This window comes from Saccostrea echinata, unplaced genomic scaffold, assembly GCF_033153115.1.
Source record: "Saccostrea echinata isolate AGI-Se365-2 ecotype Australia unplaced genomic scaffold, CSIRO_AGI_Sech_v1 ptg000037l, whole genome shotgun sequence".
Lineage (NCBI taxonomy): Eukaryota > Metazoa > Mollusca > Bivalvia > Ostreida > Ostreidae > Saccostrea > Saccostrea echinata.
Window position 1 is genome coordinate 2,177,870 of NW_026889786.1, and position 22,091 is coordinate 2,199,960.

The 22,091-nt window shown below is 34.2% G+C and overlaps 2 protein-coding genes across 15 annotated transcripts in view; one reads left to right on the plus strand and one right to left on the minus strand.

Moving 5' to 3' along the window:
- LOC133200182 (single-stranded DNA-binding protein 3-like) overlaps positions 1-11,403 on the minus strand; it is a 59,388-nt gene extending 47,985 nt beyond the window's left edge. For 4 of the 13 annotated variants that reach the window (XM_061335976.1, XM_061335970.1, XM_061335974.1 and 1 more), the window contains exons 1-3: positions 11,311-11,402; positions 10,049-10,128; positions 9,438-9,510 (exon numbers count right to left, since the gene is read on the minus strand). In XM_061335976.1, the coding sequence (XP_061191960.1) occupies positions 9,438-9,510; positions 10,049-10,104 (129 nt within the window). In that variant the 5' untranslated portion in view covers positions 10,105-10,128; positions 11,311-11,402. Of the gene's footprint in view, positions 1-9,437; positions 9,511-10,048; positions 10,129-11,310 lie in introns of all 13 variants that reach the window. The other 9 variants (XM_061335980.1, XM_061335973.1, XM_061335978.1 and 6 more) reach the window with 4 other exon arrangements.
- Positions 11,139-15,061, plus strand: LOC133200184 (ubiquitin-like-conjugating enzyme ATG10). 2 transcript variants are annotated; one of them, XM_061335982.1, is made up of 6 exons: positions 11,139-11,275; positions 11,563-11,655; positions 12,637-12,769; positions 13,097-13,194; positions 13,516-13,607; positions 13,937-15,061. In XM_061335982.1, exons 1-6 carry the CDS (start codon positions 11,171-11,173, stop codon positions 14,016-14,018), a joined length of 603 nt encoding a protein of 200 aa, XP_061191966.1. In that variant the 5' UTR covers positions 11,139-11,170; the 3' UTR covers positions 14,019-15,061. The 2 variants fall into 2 exon arrangements, with proteins under 2 accessions (XP_061191966.1, XP_061191967.1); XM_061335983.1 differs by lacking the exon at positions 11,563-11,655.
- Positions 15,062-22,091: the final 7,030 nt, after the last annotated feature.

The window sequence follows — 22,091 nt, forward strand, 5'->3', positions numbered from 1 at the left end:
AAGATTGCTGCCACATGGAGTTGCATATTAAAAATTCATTTTAAAGAGCCCTTTATATTTGTACAAAAAAGTATTATACTAATTTTTCCAACAGGTATATATTGATTTTAACACCATGTCATAGGTGTTTTTACTTCTGTAACTTTGTTGCAATATTTTTCTCTGATTTCAAAACCAATACATCAGGTCTTCCTGCCCAGAAATTATTTTTTTGAAAAATGTCATTAAGTTCTTCTGAGTCAAGACAGAAGCATGTCTCTCTGTTTTGTACAGAAACTTTAAAATTCAGAGAATCCTTACATACAACACTTCTGCTTGAGGCACCTTTACACTAGGATGGAGTCTAGAATTGTATTTTTACTCAAAATTTCCTACAGGTCCCAAAATGAATGAAACCCAAGTCTTCATTCTGCTTGAGTGTAAGAAATTGGTCAACATACAGTGAAATTTTGACAGAAACAAGAAAGTAAGCATATAATCTGCATGCAAGATGAATTAGGAATGATACTTAGCAACTGTCCAATAATGGCTTTTTATCCACTTAAAAAAAATTCTTAACAGGAAATGTAACAAATCAGAAAATCATATCAACAAAAAAAGATCCACATCCTGTCTTAGGAGTGAAATCAAGGAGTGACAGACAGAAAACATGACTCTGGAGAAACAAGGGCACATCAACAAGTTGTCACAGGAGGTATGCCTCAACAAGCACCTGTTTGCATATATATATATATATATATATATATATATATATATATATATATATATATATATATATATATATATATATATATATATAGTAAAAAGTGTAGTCTATCTTTTCCATTCTCTGGACACACTACATGCTTGTTCTATATAATACATATGAAAAGTTTGTCCCTTATAGGTTCAATTGCAGTTGCATCAACATGTTACAAGTTGTGAGCATATGTGCTCAGGACAGCACTTTAATTCTCAAACAGACTGAAGTGTGTCTGAGGTGCCTTCAAATGTGGAAGGCCTGGGTGTTTTGAGATTTATGAGTCCAGATGTTTCCTGGTGTACCTCCTTCTGAAGTTGTAACTTTTATTGATTAGTATCCACATGAAGGAATGACCTATTGGCATTCTTTCCCCTTAGTTCTCTAGTTCCAATCAATAACCAATGCTAGTCCAACACCAGCAAGTGAGTGTGTGTATGTGTGTGTGCACATTTGTTGTAAATGCTTTTTCAAGCAGACAGCACATGTATCCATGTGTCCCCACGTCTGTTACACACACATAATGTAGGTATGTCCTAGGGCTCGTTCAGACAGCGATGCTGGCCAGTGAACCATAACACTCTTTGCATGGGTGAAAGTGATGTGTTTGTACAGTGTCATCAAACATGAAGCATTTCAAAGCACAACAGATCTATCTGGTTGATTACCTTTAAAAAATTCTTTTTATTCTTTAAAAATCAAATCTTACATTCAAGATGTCATAGAAACTCACGTTGTGACAGAACTTTCTTTACCATAAAAATTCGATGTAAAAAAAAAAAAATCAAGCCTTACACAAAATTATCAGAGTTCAAAGTTGGATCATAGATTCCAAATAAATAGTTATGTTGAGGGAAATATGATTCAAGGATCAAGCTTCCAGCTGATCTAGGAAGTGCATGTTCTCTGTTTTCAGCTCAGACAACAGTACTTAAAAAATCTAACTGTGGTTGATTTTTTTCCCCCACAAGTTATATTGTCTTATCCTATACAGCTGCAATACACATTTCTACTTCCTCTTACATATACACATCTTACACATATCTATCTACACAAGTCTTTCACAGTAAATTCAGAGAAACCAGACATGTTGAATTATCTCCCTTAGAAACCTCTATACCCAAACACCTAAGATATTTTCACTTTTCCTAATCCACATTGATTTAAAGTGTACATCATTTACATATTGAGCAAAATTATCTGTTTACAGCATCATCATGAGGAAGCTAAACAAGGAGATACGAGTTAAAAATTAGGATTTTCCAGAATTTTATCAGTTTTCCCAGCTAATTTCCATTCCTTTCACTGGACATATTTAATCCTTATATACTTCATAAATTGTAATACCCATATTTGTCTTCCAGCAATTTTAAAGGAGTCACAATAAGTCACCCAAAATCATGTTCAGAGACTGCTCTTCACTGAGCACTTACAACATCACTATTATCTTTTTGTGGTACCCATTATAAGACATTTTCTTGTATCTGGCTATATATCCAGTTTTACTTCGTGTCTTGAACTTCAATTACTCAAATACCATGGATATTGAAGTGGTTTGAAGTCCCAACCATGTTTTCTTTACATATTTTAACCTCAGTATCTCAAACTTTCAGATATCTTGAATTTTTTCCTCACTCAGTCCAATTGAATTCAAGATAATGAGGTTTGACTGTATTTATATAGTATCTCATGTGTATTTTTTGGATGTAATTTTTATCAATCTATGAAACAAAGCAAGAGGACTGAAATCATTAAAGTTGAGTGACAATCATATTCAAACATGGCAGATTCTTCTTTTAATATCAACTTTTTACCTACTAATAATGATTTTTTCCCCTCTTTCCCTTTCCTGTCACAACCTTATGCCACATAACAATGTCATAAAGACGAAGGTGTCCCATTTAAAAGTACTCCTTTTTATATTTTTTATTTCACTCATTGAAATATTTGGAATTCTGTGTCAATCTTTCATATTTAATAATTTTATAATTGCACACATAGGTATCTGTATGCAATGTAAAAAATCCATTCAGAGAGCAAAATCCTGTGGACTAAAAAATAAACCTTCCATAAACACCAGAACATTTTCTAAAGAAAATCATACAAAATTTTGCTCATAAAATTAATTTCACTATGACATAAGATAATTTTTGTTCAAAATGGATCACATTGCTGAGGAATTCCCCTAAACCACATCAAAGAAGTTACTATAAAGCATGAACACTCACTTGGAGGCTTGATTGCCATGTTAAATGTTTCATAATTCAGTTATTCTATCCGTAACTTTGGTCATAGGAAAATGGTTTTAAAACTCTCTGTGGATACCTTCTCCTCTCCCCCCCCCCCTTTTTTTTTTTATTGGAAATCATGTGGCAGAGACAATGGAGACCTCTTTTTACACTAGAAATCTGTGACACATTTAACTAGTACAGTTTCCTGGAATACAGTGTATGGTCTTGTAACATTGAGAACAGTAATACATGTACTACAAAGGTATGAACAAAAGGAAACAAAAGTACCAAGCCAGACTAATTTACTTGAAAATTTTACAACAGCATTACGCTGCAAGAGGAACCTGGTCTTAATCTCATCGACATAACAATAAATATTATTTAAAGATGTGGAATTTTTTAATTTTTTTTTTTGGGGGGGGGGAGGGATAGGGAAGGTTCATGATGATTTAGAAGGCCTTGTTAACTGGTGGAGCGGTCCAATGGATTACTGAACAAGATCACACTACTAGTCACCACTGACTTGACTTCTAGCACTGCCAACCTCCAACTGTTGATAACAACCCTTAACTGGTAAATCAAAACCAAATCAAAGTACTCTTAGTTCTCTAAGTTCTGCTCATTAAACAAAACAATAAAAATTGAAAACATTTTGTAAAATGAAAACCATAAAATACCATTAAATAGTAGTTACTTTTGCAACTGGGCTTGAACTTTGATCTACATGTTCTATAGAGAAAAAATCATATGAGAAAAGGTAGTTTCAATCTTTTGAGGTATTACAATTTCAATGATATTTTGGATTTTCAGTAAGCACTAAGCAGTGACATGGTTAGATTTATGTTGATACCAAATAGTCAGTGTATATTTCCGGTCAGATCAAGTATGAATAAGGAAATGTTGGGTAAATTTCAAAGGGTTTAATCAGTGCTTAGAGTATTTCGTTAGAAAAATGCATCATTTCAATTTCAATAAATCTGAACGTCCAAACTATCAGCGAAATTGTCCTCAGTCATAAGTCACTACCCCTTTGTCACAGGCATAGTATGCAGCATCAGTTGGGGGGGGGGGGGGGGGGGATGATAAACCGATACACTCATTATGGTTGGATACCAAAGAGGAAACAATCCAACATCATACAAGTATTTTTGAAATGATACGGTGACTTCTACAATTCAATGTTACATGAATCTATCAATAGATTTAAAAGAACATACATGTATATGGTTTCATAAGGTATCTATCTACTAATTACTTTATAACTTCTGTTTTTTATTTAGAAATCAAAGACAAACAAATTTAGAAATATATTCTAAACTAGACATAAGTGAGATGGTGACCATCTCAAAGGGTCCTGTTTTTTGCAAAGGACATAACGATGAAAGTCCCTTTATCCAAGGGCACTTTTTGGGTGAAGCTTGAGTCAGATGGGGCCAATGGGTAAAAAAACAATGCCCAAGAAAAATTTTTTACAGAGATTTGCTATAATCTTGACCACTATCCTAAAAACTCGGTTCAAGAATCCTGCACACCCATGGGCACTCTTATGGGTGAAATTGAGCCAGATGGAGCCAAGAGGAGAGAAAATATTTCTAGACAAGGATTTTACACAGAGTTTTTATAACCTTGACCTTTCATCTAGAAAACCGGTTCAAAATCACTGCACACCCTCTACCAGAGGGCACTCTATGGATTAAGTATGAGCCCAAATGGACAAAAGGGAGAGAAAATATGCTCCCAGACATAGATTTACACAAGACTTTTTTTTTATCTTGTCCATAGATTGGAAAATTGGTTCAAGGTCACTTCACACCCTCTACCCACAGGTATACTATGTGGGTGAGTTTCGATTCCCACTGTGCCAAAGGGAAACAAAATATGCTTCAGACAAGGATTTTTTATGCAAAGAGGTTTCATGACTTGACCTTTCATCTAGAAAATTGGTCAAAGGTCACTGCACACCTTCTACCTATGGATACTCTTTAGGTGAATCATGAGCCCAACTGGGCCTAGGGGAGAGAAAATACACTCTAGACAAGAATTATACACAGAGAGGTTTTTTAAAGACCTTGACCTTTGAGAGCTAGAAAATTGATTCAAGGTCACTGCACACCCTCTACCCAAGGGCAATCTATGAGTAAAGTTTGAGTCTGACTGGGCCAAAGGGAGAGAAAATATGCTCTGGACAAATGAAACAGGATGGACACACGGAGCCCAAAAAACTAATATCAGTGTTATTTTTGCCCTTTAACACATCCAAACAATTTTGCCTTTTTCAAATTTGCCCAGTCACAGTTCTGTTCAAGAAAATAAACTGTGTTCTTTGAATTTGCCCTGTTTTAAATTTGCCCACCTGATAGTAGGGCGAAAAGGGCAAAAATAAAATGGGGGCGAAAATTTCCCTGTATACAGTAGTACCAGTGTCCAATACATAGACACATATATCAATTTTTTCCTCTTAGATACTCTTTACGATACATTTTCTATGATATCAGTACAAACAATACATGTTCCTTCCATAGCTTTAAAATCAAACTATTAGGCAACCTGAATTTTGATTAGTTAAAATTTCTTTAAGGGCAAATTTAGGACTAAGAAATCACAAACAGTTAAGAAATTATAAAATAAGTTTGAAACAACAAGCATTGCATAAGTGACTGTATGTGTGTCAAAATTGAAAATACAACTTCTGTATGATTTCAGAGCATTTTTTCCTCCTTCCTCTAAAAATTGAATTACAAAGGTTGGCAAAAGTCATACTGTAACATTTTGTAATTCATTCAATATTAACATGTATTGTATTGGAATAAGTGTGTCAAGATACTGTCACATGCATCTAAACACGAGGTGTGTGTATTGTTTCAACTTTAGTTTCAGTCTTTGATTTTTTTTAAATTTGAAATATTTCCTTCATTGAATTTTGATATATTCCCACTAGTAAGGTATGTTTCAGGCAAAGAGAAGTTTTTTTTTTTCAATAGCCAAAGAATCTTCCATTTCTGACATGACTGTTTGGTTTCTATAGTTGCCATTTTAAAATATATATAAAGTAAAAAACTAACATGATTAGTTTTCAATTTTTATCGATCATAAACCCATTACTACTGAAGTTAAGTTTTACACAAGTCCACAGATAATTTTCTCTATCCAACTCAGTTCAGTGTAGTGTAGCCTTTGCATTTCATAAACTAGAGGTACCATGAGAACAGAGCTCACAAAATGATAACCCCCACTCCCGTACGAGTATAATGACAAAGTTCAATTTTTAGCTATGGATAACCCCAAATACCTGTCTGATCAGAACATAAAATGAAGGTGCACAGTGACACTATGTTATAAAGATTCTGTGAAAGTCTAATAAAATTTTATTCAGTGGTAAAGGAGGAGTTGCAGATAAGACATGGGTACCCCCAATATTGTATTATAAAGAACGGCAGTGTCTATGTTTTGCAACAGGAATCCCCAAATATGTGTCCTATCGATATGTAAAATAGGAGGTTACAATGGTACTATGAAATGAAGATTCTATGAAAGTCTCATTAAATTTTATTCAGTTGGTGTATGGATAAGAGATGGGTACTCCAAAGTGTTACGGATGTACGGATAGAAGGACGGACACCCCATCACTATACATCCCACTTTTACACCAGTCACAAAAGGCATGAACCAAGTATCTCAAGTTCAGACTCTAACCTGTTTATCCAACTAGCTAAAGCATGCCAAATACCATAGCCCTCTCTTATTAGATGCAAAGTATTTCGTAACATTTCAATTAGCCAACAAAAACTTTCATCAAAAAATATTAATAAATATCAAAAAGTTGCTTATTTGTCAAATTCAAGTTGGTTCCATGAAACGGGACCCCCCCCCCCCCCAACACTTGACTACAAAAAGAGTAATAAGTACATCTTAAGACAAAGAAAATACAGCATGAGAAAATTGTATAATATGCAACAAGTTATTGTCCTACTCAGGGGGAAGAATGGTGTCTGATCAATTTATGAAAATAAAAAAAAATTATGCCAATTCTCAAGTTTTTCAATTAGCATATTAATGGTCATGTCAAAAATACTTTCACTCTATTCAATATATCATAGTTGCTTTGAATGATTCAGTGACTCAGTCTGCAAAAACCCTGTCTAGGAGAAGTGTGTTGATTACATCATTACAGACCAGAAAGCAAAATTGAGAGTCACCTAAAAGCCTGCAGTACCATAGATTAGAGTATGACATAAAAACTTATAAACACAGTTAAATCATCAGCCAACCTGAGTTTTGTTTAGAAAACAAAATCTTCCTTAGAATTACCGAAAAGAAGATGACCTTGGAAGGGCAGTATATGAGTAGAGCAAACTGAAAGACAGGGTTGTCCATAAGAATTGAAATGGAAGGGGACATTTAAAAAGTAGAAGGGAGACTGGGGTTCCTCCCCTAATAGGGAGTTTAGGTGGAATACCAAAATAACCAGGGGATTACATCATTATAGGCAGGGAAATCCCCCCCCCCCCCCCCCCTGGGTCTAAGAGACAACTCTGGAAAGAAAATGGGGAAAATGCATGTTAAAGGAACAGGAAAAAGAAAGTTGGGTAAAAGTTGAGGGTGTGGGTGTGGAGGTGTGTGTGTGGGAGGGGGATAGAAATGACATTGAACAAGATGATGGAATCAGGATGGGGTGCAAAAGAACTTACTGCAAGTTCTTTCTCTGCATTATCACAGAAAATAATCTCAACACAATCCCAACATTACTAGATTTTGCTCCAAATCCTACAGGATGGATGACATAAAAGGAAAGTCTTTATCTTATAGAAAACATCTGTAAATTGTGCACACAATGTGACAGACTAACACAGTCATATTTAGTCCTTTAAAGGTCTCAGTAACTGCGACATATATGTGTCTTTATGTCAGAATCACACTCTTCACCAAGGACTTTCATTTTGTCCAATGTACCTGTATACATTCACCAGACCGAACAGGCGAACACCATTCTACCAGACCTGAGAAAATTTCATCCCCCCCCCCTTTTTTTGAAAATAGGTTAAAAAACTAGATAAATGTGAAGTCACTATTTTACTAACAATTTGATCAAGTTTGTATAATGCTGACATTTCCTAGAATATTGGAGACAATACATGTAGCTTTGAGTGAGCTAAAAGTCAAGGAAAAAAGTTCTTATTCATTGTAAAGAGCATGGTCTTGTTCAGTGTTATATATAAATTTAGAAATACTGTTTAAAAGACAAATCCAGTAGATATTTGCTTGGTCCGGTGGTTACACAATATTGAGCAGCATGTAGAGAACTTCACTTATGGTCAATTACTGCCATGGCCTTGAAGTAAGTACGTCAATTTATTAATGTCCAGGTTAAAATCACACCTGTTTCACAATGGAAATCAAGCAGGTCTAGTCCTCTTTTTAAATTTTCTAGGTTTCCTACTGGCTTCATGTTTGGAAATATCATGATGTTTGTTATGTACAGCACCCATGTGTATTTCTAACACATTGTGGATGTCATTTGTTGCCATAAGAAACAAAAAGTAAAACTTTAAGTCTAAACTGATACAGGACATTTGGTCCTGATTGACAGACAGTAGTCATGAGACCAAGCGAATTCTTACTGCATTTGTCCGAGTGTCCAGCGAACCTAGGCAAACACTGATATCTACACTCATTTCATTCTGTGAATAATCCAACCACTACCTTACCCTATCTGAAAATACACTGAATGCATCTTCAAGACATTTTTTTAAAATGAATTCATTCTTCTTATTTACATGAATACTGAGGCTTTTGAACAGTCCAAGAAAAGATTCGTAAGAGGAGCATCCTTTAACTAATGCATTAAGAATGGATCTAGTTTAACTTGAACACCGTGATAAACACCTTTCACCCAAAAAGTAGGTAATCACATGATGTATGGAATATTAATGTAATATATATTCATTCATGACAACTATTCTAGATACACAAACTGCAGGCTACAAAAATCTTACATCTATAGGTTATCAGGCTTCTGGTAGAAATGTTTCAAAAGTTACAATTTTTTTCAAGATAAAAAAAAAAATTAAATAAATAAATATTAAATTCCTTAAAATAATATAGACTTCTTGAAAAAGTTTCTGTTTGAGCTTTGTTCACCAGTAGTCCAGAGATTCTGAATTCTTGCTACTATGTACAATTCCTGCTCATGAAGCAATCATTATAAATTAAGGTTTAAAGAAAATAACATTAACTTAGAGAATCTAGAGGTTTTGCATAATTTCTAATAAAAACAAACAGTGTCAGTATTATATTCATTAGCTAACAAGTTCAATTTGTGCATACACAATCTTTTCACATTATTGATTTCATAAGGAGAGATGCTGTCAAATGTACGAGATTCAAATGTTTCAAGAATCATATTAGATCTACAGGTCTGTCAACTGTTCCTAATATTTCATATTTGTACACTTATCTACGATACTTACCTCTGATAGGAAAGTCTGTGCACTTTTCTGTGCTCCGACATGTAATAAATATTCATATACATAGAGTGCTAACCTGCAAAATATACAAAACAGGTTAAGTAATTTCACAAATATGTTAAAAACGAATTTGAAACAAACTATTCAGTAGTATTCTTTCTTTTCATAACTTGGATTGTAATATTTTTTTATTAAACTGTAGCTATATACAGAATAAACAGCTGATGCACAAGTTCATTTTAGGCCAAGGGTTTTGAAAAGAGAAAGTAGACCATGTTTACTGTATCAGCTATTCAGCGTTTAATAACGAATATTCGTCAGACTATTTATAAAAAAGGCTATTGTTGGATTAAATTCGGGATACCCAAAGTCACAAAAACATTACAATAATGAACTTCAGAGCTTTGTTTTGAAGTCCACATGGTCTACAATGCTACCACATGAGTATGTTTAATAACGGGAACAGCCATTTTGAATGGGGCATCACTTGTGCACAGGTGGAAAATACTCGCTTCGGGTCCTGTATGCGCAATGTAAAAGCTGCAGACCCTAGAATTACTCTCTCAGATTGCATTCTTAAGACCAGAAATGCTGAAAAAATAAAAATCACTTACTTTTCGCGAGCTTGGGCATCCGAGGGTACCGTAGATCCTTTCCCCTTCGAGTACATGCTGGGAGCTGAACTGTCACGCACCTGTCAACATATCAAGGACGACACTGACCCCGTCACTATAGCAACCACAAGTAGAACTGAAGAAAGGCGTTCTACGATTAGTTCGTTAATTATAGCTGAATCTGCGATCTAGAAACCAACAGACTGGGAAATGTGTGTGTTACAGCGACAAAGACCGGCTGGCAAGAGGCCAAATTTATCAAGTTATAGATATTTTCTCCTGCGAAGATGTAAACAAAAGAAATTATACCTTTTAAAATTGTTTGTTATATGTAAAATAAACGAATGGGAGTAGAACTGAATATATACAATTCTTACCTTAGGCATATTCCCTTAAAACTTTTGCTGAATACGATTTATATATAAATATATGCATTAAAATTTCTTCTATTTTTTTTTCTTTCCAAAAAGTTACTGAATACAGAAATGTTATGTAATGGTACGTTTAAAACCAATAATGCAAGTAAAATTTAACATATTTTCACCAGAAATGAGGTATAAATGATATTAACAATAAGTTTTCATTTTCTATTTTAATTTTTGAAAAAAGCTTGTATACACATTTCTTGTAAATGCACTTTAAATTTAGTAATTTAATTTTTAATATTAATATAGAACTTCGCAGAGATGATAACCGCTAATGAAACACTTTCAAATGATTTTTTTTCAATCTGTTAATATGGCCTCAAAATTCACTTTCGTGTCAACTTTGAAATATTTTCAAATGGTAGAGATATATCCTGACCTACTTTCCAGGCAGTTTTGCCCAATAAATATGGGGATCTAGAAACTATCAATCTACACTTGAGGCACATTTAGGAAAACTATTTTGTTTTATTGCGCTTTATCGAAAAAAATTTTCACATTTATGAAATAAAATATTCTTAAAGATAAAACATGGTTTGTAATTCCATAAATATATTTTCAATGATAAATTCACAAATCATATCTGAAGAAAAATGATGTTTACATCAATAATAAACGATTACACATGTTTGACCCCGTAGACCCGACATGTGTATTGATGTTTCCTTTTACCTCCCTCGTAAGCGAACCTACCATCATGGCGGCAGGTTCAATTTCGGAAGACGAATTTTGGGACAGCGTTATTTACTTTTTGACACTATCAGATAAATTAGACAGAAAATGGACCGTCAAAGAAGCTAAAGTATGTTTTATAAACTTAAACTTTGTTATACTCACTGCGTAGCGCCATCAAAACCAAACAATGTCTGGGCACATCCCTTTATCCGACACAAAGGTTTTCGCTTTCCTCGGGCTTCTTGAAAGCCAGGTGTAAACTCCGAATAGACAGAAGGGGGCGTAACCAAAAGATATTGTGCAAGATTGTGAGAGAATATATTAGACTTTAGATATAAAGAAAAAATATGTTGTTAGAAAATGAAAACATGAATTAAAAACAAACTAAAACACAAAGGATTGTTTTTCTTGTAGGATGGTGGAAAGTATGTTATGAAAAAGGAAGAAGAACTAAGTTGTATAAATAAAGATTCGACTCTAGGAGCAGATTTCTATAAAGATCAGGAGGTTAAGGGTGATCACATGAAGTTATATATTAACTTAGTAGGGTAGAGAGTTTACTTAAACTGCACTTTATTTTATTCAATGAGCATAAACTATTTTAAAGATAACATCTTTAATTAAAACATCTGAAGATATTATAAGTAATCCCTTAATCCATGAACAACACAATGATTTTTCAGAGAAGATTTGGATGCAATTGGTTAACACAATATACATGTATTAAAAAAAAGTCGGTATTTTCATTAATGTGGAAGACTGACATTTGCATAGCTTCAGTTACATGAACTAATTACAATGGATGTCTCACTTTCAAAACTTTTATATGATGGTCTTACACCTAAAAATACACATAAATGTTCAATATGAAAATATATATTTCACCTTACTAACAGAAATTAAGTGCTAAATAAATCAAATAGTGAATAGATGTCAATTTATGGATAGTTTGGGCTTTCATTAGGTGATTACATATAAATATACTCACATCTGACTCTCAAAAAGTGACTGTATATTTTACATCAGATCAAAGTGTGAGCACTATATAAAAGGTTGTGCATTTCAAAGACTTAAAGTACATGCATAGTGTGTTTTTTACAACAATTTGCTAGGCTGTCACCATCTTGTGTTAACTATATATAGCAACACTATATACAAGTCCAAATTACATGTATTAGTAAAATTGTCATACTATATAGTGTCTTATTTCTCAGTTTTATCAAATTCAAAAAAAAAAAAAAAAAAAAAAAAAAAGTATCATTTTTAAATCTCTAAATAAAAATCTCTAATAGATCTATGCAATGATGCAAATTGAAGAAGTTTAACCAAAATAAAAATAAAAAAAAATGAAAGTGTAAAATTATGAAAGCTGGACCAAATTATTGAAAGTTATGCTACAGAATTATTTTTTTCATTTTGACATATCATGCAGAAGAGAGATAACTCTATTATTTCTCAAACTTGATTTTTTTTGTTTTGATCTTGCAGATAGAGGAGGAAGACAGTTCAACACTTCAGACTGATGGGAAATTGGAGCAGATTGTCCTCACATATGAATTCCATATTGTGTACAGCCAAAGCTACAATGTTCCAGTATTGTACTTCAATGCCCATTTCCAAAGTAATTTATATACTTTTTTTTTATTTAGATAAGACTGCAGTGTACATTCATACAAGAACCATATCTGTGTCACTAGCTTCCTGTATTAATGACTGTATCAGTATATGAAGCTGGTCAGGTATTGGTTGACCGTGGCAGGTCTGTTCAAATCTGACTAGAGAGCTAAAGTTCTTCAGCTACATCTGAAAGTTTTACAAAAGTACCCAATGACCACTAGTTTCTTTATGATGTAATGTAGATACTACAAATACTTAACAGCCATTTATATAGAAAAGATTGTTAACTTAATTAATGAGAAGATAACTCTTTCTGACATAATTTCCATAGATGGAAAGCTGTTGAGTTTGGAGGAAATATGGGACATGGTGCCAGCGGTGTATAAAGAGAGATTAACACAGGATAGATGGACATTCATCTCACAGCAGGTAGGCGAAAAAATTGACTGAAATTTAGAAAAAAGAGCTTTATTTCTGCTCTTTTGTTTCAGTGACAGGCAGATTAAAAAAAAAAAGGTGTAATTTGTCAGAGTAATTCCCCTGTCAAATGATCAAAACCTGGAAATTTCAGGTCTATTCAATAATTTTTAACAAAAAAATTTTGATTTCCCATTCAGTTTTTTAGTAATTTGGAGATAAGATTCTGTTAGACATTGATGAAAGGTTTGAAAGTAGGTGAATACCTAAAGCAGGCATAAAAAAGCTCATGGCTTGATAATATTTTAATTATGAAAAGAATATTGATTGTAGGAACACCCTCTTCTTGGTCGGCCATTTTACTTCCTACATCCTTGTCATACAGCAGATTTAATGAGAAACATCCCGGCCTTGACAGATAAAAGGTAAAGTGGAAGGTACAACCAGGGTTTATAGAAGTGAATACAAACCACATTATCTCAAACTCAGTGGGACTGAGATAGAAACTGAGATATCTGAGGATTTGAGATATTGTGGTTAAATGCATCAAGAAAAAAAGTGGTTGGGATTTTCAACTTATTTCAACATATCCATGATATTAATTTGAGATATCACTGTCCATTTGTATATTTTTTATCTTTATGATATAGATAGCTATGCACAGTTCTTGTCATTTTAATATTTTGTTACTGCAAAGTAATTGCTGATCACAAGGAAGGCATTGCTAACTTTCTCACTTCTTTCTTTTTTGTAGACAGTATATAATTGCATGGCTGAGTGCAGTTGGGCCAGTGGTTGGGTTACAACTTCCTCTGGAGTATGGACAGCACCCTTGAATTGATGTCCTAATTCTTGTATCGGCCATTCAAAAATAACACACTCGTACCTACTTAATGGAGAACTTCAACCTGAATGTATATTTTGTGACCCTCCATTAACTGTACATTACCAATCAAAGACCCATTTACCCAAAATAGGGGAGAAAATGGATGCAGATCAGGCCCCGGGATCCTAAAACAGACTTGGATGTATAAAGTGAATTATCATCTGTAAGATGCTAATTTGCGGTGACATGAAACTCAAAATTTGCAGATATCAGGGTAATGTAGTCTTGAATGACTTCTTGATCCTGGGCTCTGAAATTCTCTGATTATGGGATACACTGTGCCCCCTGACATCTCAGTTCTTTGATCCTGAAGGTCAAATGCTGCTCCTCTTCAGACCAGTAGAGATAAATGGATGCAGATCTGATGCTCTGCTTCAGGTCACATTGTAAATGGTAAACCACTGGATAGTGAGAATTTAAGGTCATTCTTTCACAGAACACGAACGGGAGACAACACATGCAGATAAGATCTGATGCTTCAGCATACATCTTCTCTGCTGAACATTCAAATACTAAGAATACATTATTTTACTATTCCTGTATTACTGAAACTGGAACAACTTGAGTACATGTATTATAATTGGAGTATGTTTTTATAACAGACACAGTATGTTACAACAATAACAACATATGTCAACTTTATCAAGAAATACTGGCTACCTTAATAATATAGTCGGAAGAAATTATAAAAATTGCTTTTTGCAAATTACTACTTAACACATTTTGTTTTTAGTTTGAAATTAAAAGTTGTTCCCCTTTGCATAGATATGTAGTGAACAAGTTTGTTTATTGTGGGAATATGCACTTGATCATTTGTTCTAAAGCTTGCTTTTTTCCATAGTAAACTTCCTTGGAGCTTAAAAAATGGAGAACTTGGATGCTTATTAAATTTTTAAATAAGTATGAGGTGTTTAAAAGGAAATTAAGTAAATGTGTCAAAAGATACATGTAAAAAAGTTTTCCTTATAAGTAATACACAAAGTATTACACATTCCTGCAATCAAAATACATTGTAAATATTTAATTTTGCTGGATATTATATTTACTCCTTCTTCATTCACAGAAATGTCCTTATTCTTTTTTTTAGCTCTACTGGTCAGAGAGCAGAATAGCTAAATAAATGTGGTAGTAAGGTGTCCATTGTCTGTCTGTCTGCTTGCAATGAAAGTCACACTAAGAGGCTAAACCAAGTATCATTCTATTTATTGCTGTTGTCATAGTTTTAGTTCCAAGTGCTTTCTTTAAATTCTCTTGCTTTGTTGATTTTGGTCCGATTTCAAATAAAACTTGGTGACAAGTAGTCTACAGTAAGAAACGTAATTCTATTTCTCGGTTTATAATTTTGATGAACCGTGTTGTTATGGTCACTAGAAATAGGATCTCTGAAATTCTTTCTAAAGGCCTCTCTTCCCCCACTTGGGGCAGTGATTGGAGCAGAGATTGGAGTAAGGAGTTGTTCATTACGTTGCGGGTTCGAATCCACTCTGTGACACGGAGACCAGTCCTTCGGATGAAACCATATAAACCAAGGTTCCGTGTCGCAGTTTTGCGGACCCTCCACCAGCAAGTGGTAGTATCTCAATATGAGTAAAAAATTCTCAAAGGGACGTTAAACAACCTAATAAATAAATACATAGCGGGTTCGAATCAAGCATGTGACGAGGTGACCAATCCTTTGGACGAGACTGTATAAACCTAGGTTCTGTGTCGCAGTAGGTAATGACATGAAAAAGATCCCTCACTGCTGAAGGCTACAAGTGCCGAGTACAGATCCAAATTTGCAGCCCTCCACGGGCATGTGGTGGTGTTTCAAAATGAGTGAAAAATTCTCGAAGGGACATTAAACAAACAAACAAAAGGCTTCAGTTTAAGTCAGATTTCAATCAAACTTACCACAAAAAGAGACTGATCAAAGGATCATTATTTGTTTATTGCTGTTGCTATAGTTTTAAGTCAAGTGCTTATTTTCTCTTCTTTGTTTTAAGTATAACCAGGAGTTTCTGATGAGACCGTAGCTCTACTGGTTTGAACTTATAACAAAGGAAGAGAAAAGTAGCACTTGGAATAGAATAATGATCCTTGGTTTAGTCTCTTTTTGTGGCAAGATTTATTTCAATAAGAGTAAAACTGTAGGAGGAGTAGCCTTTTAAAAGAATTTTACAGAAATTTCGATTTTAGTAACCATGGCAACACCATTCATCGAAATCAGAAACAAAAAACACAGAATTATGTATCATAGAGTAGTTTACTTGTGTGCCAAGTTGTACTTAAATCGGACCAAAACTGAAGGAATAGCGTTTTGAAAGTATTTCAGTGAAATTTCTATTTTTCGTAACGATGGCAACACTTCGTCAAAATCAAAAATCAATATAAAACATGTATCTTAGTGTAGTCTACTTGTGTGCCAAGTTATATTGAAATCCGACCAAAACTATAGGAGGAGTAGCGATTTGAATGTATTTCACGGAAATTTCTATTTTTAGTAACCATGGCAACACCATTCATCGAAATCAGAAACCGATATACAGAATTATGAACCTTAGTAAAGTCTACTTGTGTGCCAAGTTATATTGAAATCAGACTAAAGCTTTAGGATGAGTAGCATTTTGAAAAATTGTTTACATACAGATGGACGGACACCTTGCTATGGCATAAACTCTTCTGGTCTCTGACCAGTAGAGGTAAAAATGTAGAGCTACAGTCTTGTCAGAGACTTCTTGTTTATTATCAATTTTGACGTTTGTTCTCAATTTATGGTTTCTTGAGGCCAGAAGAGCTTATATATTAGTAAGGTATCTACCGTCTGTAAACGATTTGTCAAAGCTACTCCTCCTCCTGTTTTGGTCCGATTTCAGTAAGACTTTGTACACAAGTAGACTTTACTAAATTTTGTATAAACAGTGTTGTCGTGGTTACTAAAAATAGCAATTTCTGAGAAATTCTTTCAAAATGCTACTTCCAAAAATTTAGCCATATTTCAGTAAGAATTTGTACAGAGGAAGACTTTACAAAGATACATAATTCTGTATATCAGTTTTTGATTTTTACGAAAGAAATGGTTACTAAAAACATAATTTTCTACAGTTTAGGGCAGATTTCAATATAATTATTCTCAAGTAAACTACATTAATATACATCAATTTTTTATTCTCTTTTTCGTTTTGGTGAAAGGTGTAGCTGCAATAATGTAGCCCTCTCCGATTTTTTTAATCTGATATTTTCAGGAGAGGGCTACAATTCCACTGCATCTCCGTAATGGTGCAAATATATTTTTTAGATACGGGCGACTGCAGGCAAAATAAATTGTTTTTGCATTCAACTTACTTCCAATAAGACGGAATTTTTATTCACTATCAACATCATAGCCCTTTATACGCGAAAACCAAGTAAAATAAATCTGCGTGTTTTCCAGTCGTTCACCTCAGCAGCCATGACAGTTCTCGCGTGATGTACTGAGACTTGGGCTTGAAATTTAGAATCACTTGATAATGTAAATGTCGGTGTTGATAAATGTTTGTGTAGTATGATATAACTAAACATCGATAAATAAAAGCATTCCACGTGATTTTTTTATCATAAACAGTGATATTTATGCTTATAATAAAGGAATTCCATACAGATCCGCTCCCCTAGATCCCAAATTCTCATTGGTTGTCCCAAAATAAAATCGATCAAGGTCAGTAAACATGGCGGATAAATTCAAGTTGTGATGTTGACATACACGAAAAATAACCGATATACGGATTGTTCTGTATATTTTTGGATCAATTCATGTCCTGCATAACTACATTTTATGAGTTCAGGTAAGATATGTTAATAAAATACCCACTTACTGATAATTTGAGCCGAAATCTGTGCGGTAGTGAATCACTCCCGCACTTGCACCATTACGGAGATCCTAAGGAGTTGTAGCCCTCTCCCAAAAAAAAAAAATTAAAAAAAAAAAAAAAAAATTGGAGAGGGCTACATTATTGCAGCTAGTGAAAGGTGTTGTCATGGTTATTTATGAAATTCTTTCAAAACGCTACTCCTCCTACAGTTTTAATCCGAAATCAGTAAGTAGGCTACACATGGCTGTAGGAACCGGGGGGGGGGGGGGGCACGGTAGGGCCGTGCTCCCTCCCCCAATAATTTTGCCGGTATATAGAATACTATAGAAAACATAGCTACTATATTCTTATACCCCCTCAATAATAACGTCTCATGACCTTTTTTTGCTTAATTGTCAAGGAATATAGATCTGGTAGTTGACAGTGCCCCCCTACCGAAAATGTATGGATGTGCCCCTCCGAAACTAAAATTGCTTCCTACGGCCTGCTACACTAACATACATAATTCTTTTTATCGGTGTTTGATTTCCATGAACAGTTTTGCCAGGGTTAGTAAAACAGAAATTTCAGTGAAAATCTTTCAAATGCTAATCCCCCTACAGTGTTAGTGCGGTTTCAATAAACCCTTTAAGTGAGTAGACTATGCTGATTCTTGATTCTGTGTATCGAATTTTGATGAATGGTGTTGCCTTTAAATAGCAATTTCTATGAAATTCTTTCAACGTGCAATTTAAGTCCAACTGCAACAAAACGTGCCACAACTGAACGAAGAATCATTCGGTTGATTGCTGTTGCAAATTTTCCAGTTTAAGTGCTGCCTTCCTCTTCCTTTGTTTTAAGTACAAACCAACACAGGCTACAATTTTCAGGTTATATTGATTTGGGGGGTGGGGTGGGGGGGGTGGGGTGGGGTTCAAAGTTGAAAGTAAAAATCCATCAATTTTCTAAACATCAACGTAAATCTTTTCGTACCAAGACAGTTTTTAGTTCCACATTTTTTTAATTCCTCATTCAGACATCGTTTTGTAATTTTTGCGGATTTGTCCTATCCGCAAAATTCCGCAAAAATTGGACAACCGCAGAAAATACCCGTTATACGGTAGTCAGTTAAAATCCTTACGATCTGGGTTTGGTTGTTTGATTATGAGTTGCAAATGCAAATGGAGTCCAATTTTAAAGAAAGGTCGTATATATATTATTTATACATTTTTTAAAATTACTTGTAAAGTTTTTTTTCTATAGTTTTTTTTTTAAGTTTTTTTTTTTGCATGTATGTATAGACACAGTGATACTTTTTTTTTCTCGAAATGGTATTACTATTGGTCAAATATTTGAGTTTTATTCCCCTCCTTCTCTGAATATGACATTGGTCAATTGATTTAACATATATGTGGACGGAATAAGTTTTGCCATATATGTACCAATAAATAATTATTTGAAAATTAAATTTCCTCTTAACCATATGAAGTTTTTAAGCTCGTTTTTCGCCTTAAATGGTATAAATTCCCCATACGTGTATTGAACATTCAATTACAATGATTTCCCACCTGTTCAAAAAGTAGGCGGTTTCTTTTCTCCTTTTGAAAATTTTCCTCTGCAACCAAAAGGAACATCTTGGTAGAGTCAAACTGGTATAGATTAAAAATGGTGGATGAAACCAACACCGCATGAATATGGGGCGTAAAAAAACTGACGAATCAGGGTCTAGGGTATTGCAACAATATAAAGTGTAATTTATTGAAACCAGGAGTTAATTTTTTTCATCCACAATGTCGCATTTCAGCTTCCCAGCTAGTGAAACGAAAGATTTCGTTCTGACATCGATCAGTATATCAAGTATGCAAATTATACAGTGCATCGTGTTATGTGTGAAAAAATTAATAATGGCCCGCCTTTAGCTATGCTTGAAAGGGTTTATAAGATTGAATAATATACGTTTTTACACCATATTCCAGTTTATATAGGTCATCACCTTTTTTCATAGGCTAATCCATCCATACATGAAGATGGAAATGAACTGTAATTTAACTCGTACGTTAAGCCTATACTAGTCCTCAGGCTTGCAAGAAGTGTCCAACCACTGTTTTGCTATAGTCACTGAAGAGTTTCTGTCACATTTATACATACGATGTATTTATAAACCATTTCTTAACGAAGTGGCAGCCACGATTGAAGATTTCAATTAATACATAAGTAAAATTAATACCAATGTCCCCTGTAAGTATTGCACAACTATTTCAATAAATCCACATTAATCAACTACGCTTTGAAAAGTTGTAACGCAACAAAACTTAAAGTGACAGTACGGCGCATCTCATCAAAAAACTGACTAGATAAAATTTTCCGACAAGATTTGGAATTTTTTTACTACTCATTAATTTATAAACTTTCAGAAAATTACAACTTTTCCAATTAAATAATTTGGATTATTTCATTAAAATTGATAGTTATTTATGGGACGTAAATATATACATCGCAACGTGTTCGGGGTTCCACATTCCATGCTATGCACGCATGCGTAGTTTTCATAAATAAAACAGCATGGTTAGAGAGGGAATCCCGTTAGGCCTGCTACATTGACAAAGTCGACCAAAAAGAAAAAGAAACTGAAAATAGAACTTGAAAAAGCAACTTTCCTGACTAAAATTTAGTTTGGGGATTAATATAATCGCTGGATAAGGAAGAAACGGGAACTCGGCGACACTCAGGTTTGTTGATACTTGTTCAGTTGTTATCATTTCTCATTTATCCGTCGCTTTCAAAGAAAAAAATGGTGTAAACTCAACATTAAAAATACATCTTTGACTTATAAACATTGTTGCCATTTGAAATGCTAATTTTTTTAACTGTGCAGAAAAATATTTTGTTTGACATTTGCCGCGATAACGTATGATTAGTTGGTTTTTCCTTTCTCGGACCCCAATACACAAAACGTAAACATTTGTACTTTTAATTCTGTTAAATTCGCCTGAATGCAGACTAAATTATTATTTTAGATTATTTTATCAGAAAGTTATGATAATTTGTGTTTTTGAAAATTGCTTTCACCTAATTGCTAGCGCTCTCGAGCGCTAGCAACTACGTTAGTCTATTTTCCTGGAATACGCATGCTCGACTTCACGGTAGGGCATTCTGGGAACACAACTGTAGATAAACTGTACCATGTAAATTTCGTTTAGTTATCTGAAAATACATATCATCTGAAGTTTTGTGCTTTGTTGTCTAAGCTGTATACATATGTTAAAAAAGTAACAGTTAAACTTAGGTCTTATAATGCCAAGACTGAAGAGATCGGTTAATTCTAAAAGAATACTAAAACCCTAACCAAGTTTTTCTTAACTTCTTTCTGGCAAGCTCGGCAAACAATCTCGGATATATATGTTGCTAACCTAATTAAAATCTTGGCCTTGTGCAGCGATCTATGTGAGCGGATCAAAGGATCTGATTTTAATCAGATTGTATATGTTACCGGAAAGACCTGAGAAGATGCGATTGCTACAAAACAGTACTACACTGGATAATTTTAAACTAGGTGCCCATACCTAGGTTCTACTGATCTCTTTTATTTCACCTCAAAATTGAAATAACAGTAAGCTACAGAATGCTTAAAGGACAGTTAATGACTTATGCCATCGCCAATGTGAAGCCCACTTTCACCATTCATTCTGAATTGACACCCCCCCCCCCCTTCCGCTACCTTACACCACCCCAGTGCACCACTGCGCCTATTAATAATTAATCGATTCAGCAACTTAACAAAGGGTTCAGATATCTACTTCTGTGTTTTATGATGGCTAACGCGCTAGCTCACCCATCTTTTTTAAAAGATAAGCTTGTATTCATTATAACTGTAAACTCTACAGTGTAGGCACGTGCCGTTTTAGAATTCACGTGGTAAAATAAACAGATCTAAGACTGCTCCAGTTCGTACGACCCTTGATTTTCCGGCAGATTCTAATTACGTTTATTTTGTTTGAGTAGATAATATTTCTGTTTCTCAAACTGCTTACATCAAGTTCATACCTTATTTCTTAATGACATATTGGGTAAATTTGGATGAAAAAGCACACATTTTGCAGCCGTACTGTCGCTTTAACCAGTTCAATACACATGTATATAAATTGCGCTCGATTCACATTGCTCCAAAACTAATCAAAATGCCTGTATACATATGTTACAAAACAACGACTGAA

Excerpts from the sequence above, each read along its gene's own strand:
- LOC133200184 (XM_061335982.1), top strand. The coding sequence starts at position 11,171 with ATGGCGGCAGGTTCAATTTCGGAAGACGAATTTTGGGACAGCGTTATT. Across the intron at positions 11,276-11,562 it reads GGACCGTCAAAGAAGCTAAA|GATGGTGGAAAGTATGTTAT; the intron begins GTATGTTTTATA and ends TTTTTCTTGTAG. Across the intron at positions 13,195-13,515 it reads GGACATTCATCTCACAGCAG|GAACACCCTCTTCTTGGTCG; the intron begins GTAGGCGAAAAA and ends TATTGATTGTAG.